Source organism: Bombus affinis, chromosome 13, assembly GCF_024516045.1.
Source record: "Bombus affinis isolate iyBomAffi1 chromosome 13, iyBomAffi1.2, whole genome shotgun sequence".
In the NCBI taxonomy this organism is placed as follows: domain Eukaryota; kingdom Metazoa; phylum Arthropoda; class Insecta; order Hymenoptera; family Apidae; genus Bombus; species Bombus affinis.
Genome location: NC_066356.1, coordinates 6,149,541 through 6,154,091, shown reverse-complemented (window position 1 = coordinate 6,154,091; position 4,551 = coordinate 6,149,541). Strand labels below are relative to the sequence as shown.

The following is a 4,551-nucleotide window of genomic DNA, read 5'->3' as shown; positions in this document are numbered from 1 at the left end:
GTGCAAACGCGCGCGCCCGCGCGCGCGCGTGTGCGTGGATTATTTTCGCTTATACCGCGGCGCACGCAATCTCAGAAGTGGTTCTCGCGTTGACAGGTTCCGAGCGAGTTTTCGCCGACCACGAGCCACCGATCGGTCAGTGCTTCGAACAGAGGATCCACGATTTCTAGATCCTCCTCGTACCTCATTTAACTTTCGCGCTTCGGACGATTTTCCGGTTCGTTCGAAACATCGTGGAATCCGACGCGCCTCTATTCAAGGATCGACGACTCCTGGATTCTCTTGAAACCTTTTGGAACTCGGTGCTTCGACAGAAAAGGGATCGATGATTTCTGGATCCTCCTTCGACTTTGTGCAATTCGACGCTTTGGCAGGCAGATCGACGATTTTTGAACGCTTGTCGAATATCGTGAAACCCAGACAGGAGAATCGAAGAGGAGAGAACGTTCTTGGAACTTTGTGGAATCGATCGACGAGTTCGTGGATCCTGAATTCAGCGCCTCGACGATTTCTCGATTCACTTTGAACTTGGATGATAGGCTGAAAAATTTCTGGACTCACGTCGGACATCGCGGAACCCATCGCTTCGAAGATGGGATTTTCGATCTCTGGTTGCTTTTTCAACGTCGTGGGATCCCACGTCTAAAAGAACGAATCGTCGATCTCTAGATCCTCTTTCGATTAGAACGTCGCTAGGATAGACGAATTATCGAGTTCTAAATTCTTTGCGAAGACTAGTGAAGTGCAGCGCTTGGAAAAAGGGATCGTTGATTTCTAGATCTTCTCCCAACACCGTGGCGCTTCTAAAAAGGGATCACAGATGTCTAGATGATTCTTGAATATCATCGAGGTACTGTTTCTAAAGTATTCTCAACGTGGAATTCAGCAGAGCTAGAAGAATGATCGTCACTATCAAGAAGCAAGATCCGACTGTCCGATATTTTGACGAAAACTTCGGCAATTCGCAGATTCACTTCGAACATACGACTAGCGGAGAGAAAATCCAGTGGTTGGAAAAATTGTTCGTTTCTATATCTCGTTGAAATATCGCGTAATCCAGTGGTCGAGGAGGATTTCTAGATCCATTTCGAACATCATAAAACCCGTCAGCAAGGCGAAACGATCGCGTTCGTCGATACGAAACCGCGTGACTCGCGAGGAAATTCTTATGCAACGCGTGCAGGACGTGGTGCACACTTTGCCGGTGCTTAGGCGAACGTCAGAGCAGAGAAGGAGAGGAGAACCCGTCGCGAAGAATTATGAATGATCCTCGGAACGAGGATGATCGCGAGCCGGCCCCGTGTACCCGGTTGCTGGAAATAGCGTGCAATCTGCGCACGGAAACGCCGACAACTGGACAAATACGCTTGTTGCTCGCTTCGTTTGCTCTACACCAACGTGCTATCGTTGAGTCGTGACGAAGAGGTACCTCGGACCGGTTGTATAACTATTCAAAGTGAAACTTAATACATTGTAGGACAGTGAATTAGTAAAATTAGAGTCTTTTTCTCTTACCAAGCCGAGGATCGTCGCGCAAGTGCTTTGGTTACTCGTTTCGTTAGTTGCGAGCTAAGGTGCTATCTTCATCGAAGAAACTTCAATTACACACATTATCCTCGGAACTTGATACATTAGTCGGTGTACGCAAGTTAATTAAACTTCTCTTTCTCTGTCGATCCGAGAATCGTCGTATCGAGGAACGGTTCTTGTTCTCTGTGTTCCATCGACGTGCTATCGTTCACTTGCGACGAACAGTACATGTAAGTATCTACGGCAAAACTTAATTGTGCAGAGTCGGCAACGGAAATTAATTTCCCTTTCTTATTCGTCAAAATATTGCCACGCAAATGTGAATAGCAACTTTATTATCATGGTGATCGTGGTCGACGGATGCGGAACAGTGATAAGGATGACGAAACGAGACGAGAATAAATGATAGCGTATGTATATACGGTCGCGGTTGTACGAGAAATCGTACGACGTTTTAACGTGGCCGTGAAACTCGGGACACTACTGTGAATCTAAAAAGTGTTCGTTTTGCATTGCAAATGAAAGAACGTTTCTTTAAAACGTAATTGTACAACGAACCTGTGCGACACGACGATGGTGTTATCGATGGTTCTATTCTATATCCAACAAATATAATCGACGGTGCTGACCGGTTTGACGATAGAAAATTGTATGTACACGTCGTACTCAGGAAATATGGTTATGAAATAGAAAAATGACTGGAAATGATTTCGCTGGGAAGAGGTGAGTGGCGTTCGTGGCGAATCGTAAATTCAATTGACGTACAACGCGATGGTGCTGGTCGTTGAGAAACGTGTTTCAGATTATCGTTCGATTTACAATCTATGAATCAGTCACGCTGGCGACAAAAATCATCGTAGAAACTTCATGATCACGGATAGCAACCGTCTCGTATCTCGTCGTTCAATGGTGTTCAAAAATCTGTCACTCTAAATCTTCGATCAGATTCTCGTGCGATGATGTGGCAGAGGATAGGCGAGAAACGTTTGCAAAGCAGACGAAATTAATTGGTAAGACGAGTTGCCCATTTCTGGATTCTCTTCGGACGTGTTCGGGTCCAGTGGTTCGACAGATTTCCAAATTCTAAAAAGAAGATTCTCGTCGCCGTTGACACGACACGATCGCTGATCAGCGCCTTGACAAAAGGATCGTCGATTTCTAATCGATAATTAAAAGAGTGGGAAATTTCCAGATTTGAATTTTCAATTTCTCTTCGCGGAAGGACCGATGATTTCTAGCTTCTCCTTGAATTTATACAGAACGTTCCGACAGAGAAGTCCAAGATCCATGCAGCATCTTTGAACATCGCGGAGTCAGCGTTTAAACGGAAGAATCGAAAATTCCTATCATCCTCGTTGAGCTTTGTGAGATTCGGCGCTTTAACAAAAGGATCGATGCTTTCTAGAGCCTCTTTGACTTTTTCCGGGACACGGCGTTTCAACAGAGCCGCTGAAGATTTCTGCGGCCTCTTTGAATATCGTGGAAGCCAGTGCTTAGACAGAGGAACCGACGGTTTCTAGAGATTCTGTTCGAACGTGGCATGAAATTCTTCTTTGTATCGCGTCGGTGAATTTGGCGAAGAAACTCTGAATAGGAGAAGAAAAGAGACACGGGAGGGAAATCGAGATCGTTGAACGAAATGCTCATGACTGAAAAGGGTTCTCTGACGAAAGAAGGAACCAACGAGGAATCGGACGAGCATACGATCGCCACCGACAACAACACAGTGCCACTGGACGAGTTATTGGTGAACTCGACGGTTCCTACGACCGCGGTTGCAATAAAAGTGTGCGATGACTCCGCGGACGAGGCTGGAAGAGGCAACAACGAGAAGCAGAAACGCGGCATTCTCAGCAACTTTCAGAGAAGGACATTCAGCAGGATCAGCTTCAAGGGAGAGACCGGCCCTTTACTGAGCAGGTCATTTTCTATATTTCTTTTTTTATTTATCTCTTATTCGCTGATATACAGATATATTATACTATCATTGTTGTTATTATTATTATTATATCATATTATATTATACATTTTATTATTATATATGTTAAACGTGTATATATCGTAAGAATATTTAAATTATACGACCGAAGGATAATATTATGTATGAAATTAGTTGGTAACTTGGATCAGTTCCAAAGGAAATAGTAGTGCTCCACTGAGCAGGTGGACTTCTTAACTTCTTTCCATCTATATATTCTAGTTTATGAGATTTTTTAAATAATACAGAACGAAATTTATAACTTGGACCGGTCCGAAGATAAAAATTGATCCTCTACTGGTCAGGTGGATTTTTTAACTTTGGTATGGTTCATGTGTTTTAAAATGTTTCGATAATACGTGTTTATTTATGGTCGAGGCATAATTTTGTAGGAAATTAATTCATAATTTGAATTAGCTTCGAAGAGGAGGTACTTCCTCGAACAAACGAATTTTCTAATTTTTCTTCCTCGTACGCGTATCTACGTTCTGCTTCGAGTGATATAGTTGAAAAATAACGTTGCACGAAATTGTTGCAAGAGTACGAAGAACGTTAAAAATATCTTTTCGTATATATGCGGAGATTTGTACATATCTATACATCCGGCACTGAACTTGGGCCTACATACTTAAACTATTCTCTACGAGCTATTTAAGCGAAATAGAAATAACGATATTTATCTTAATTACTTAATTTAACGAAAAATTGCAAAACTTACGACGATTGGTCAATGTTCGTTATACTTGTAACCGCGTCTACCTACTCGCGTTGACAGTAAAAATGTAAAATCGCAAGAGCCTCGAAGGAAGGAACACATATGTATTTCCTGGCAATATGGAAACTCGAAATATGGAAACGCAGGATTTTTTAAGAAAACCGAGAATTCCCGTTTTTCTCCATTTTCTGTAAGTATACCTTTGCTATTTTCACGAGAGATATAGGTGGATGAGAGCTTGGTGTGCAATATCGTAACTTTCAACGATGCAGTTAGCGGGCTCTCTTTACGATAATCTCGTCCTTCCTCTGTTGGAATCGCGAAATAT

The 4,551-nt window shown here is 42.8% G+C and overlaps 1 protein-coding gene across 1 annotated transcript in view; it reads left to right on the top strand.

Annotated features, from left to right (window-relative positions):
• The first annotated feature begins 81 nt into the window (after positions 1 to 81).
• Positions 82 to 4,551, top strand: part of LOC126923743 (ATP-sensitive inward rectifier potassium channel 12-like) — a 48,720-nt gene continuing 44,250 nt past the window's right edge. Inside the window, exon 1 of the mRNA XM_050737472.1 lies at positions 82 to 3,450. Within this exon, the coding sequence (XP_050593429.1) occupies positions 3,170 to 3,450 (281 nt within the window). The 5' untranslated portion in view covers positions 82 to 3,169. The remainder of the gene's footprint in view (positions 3,451 to 4,551) is intronic.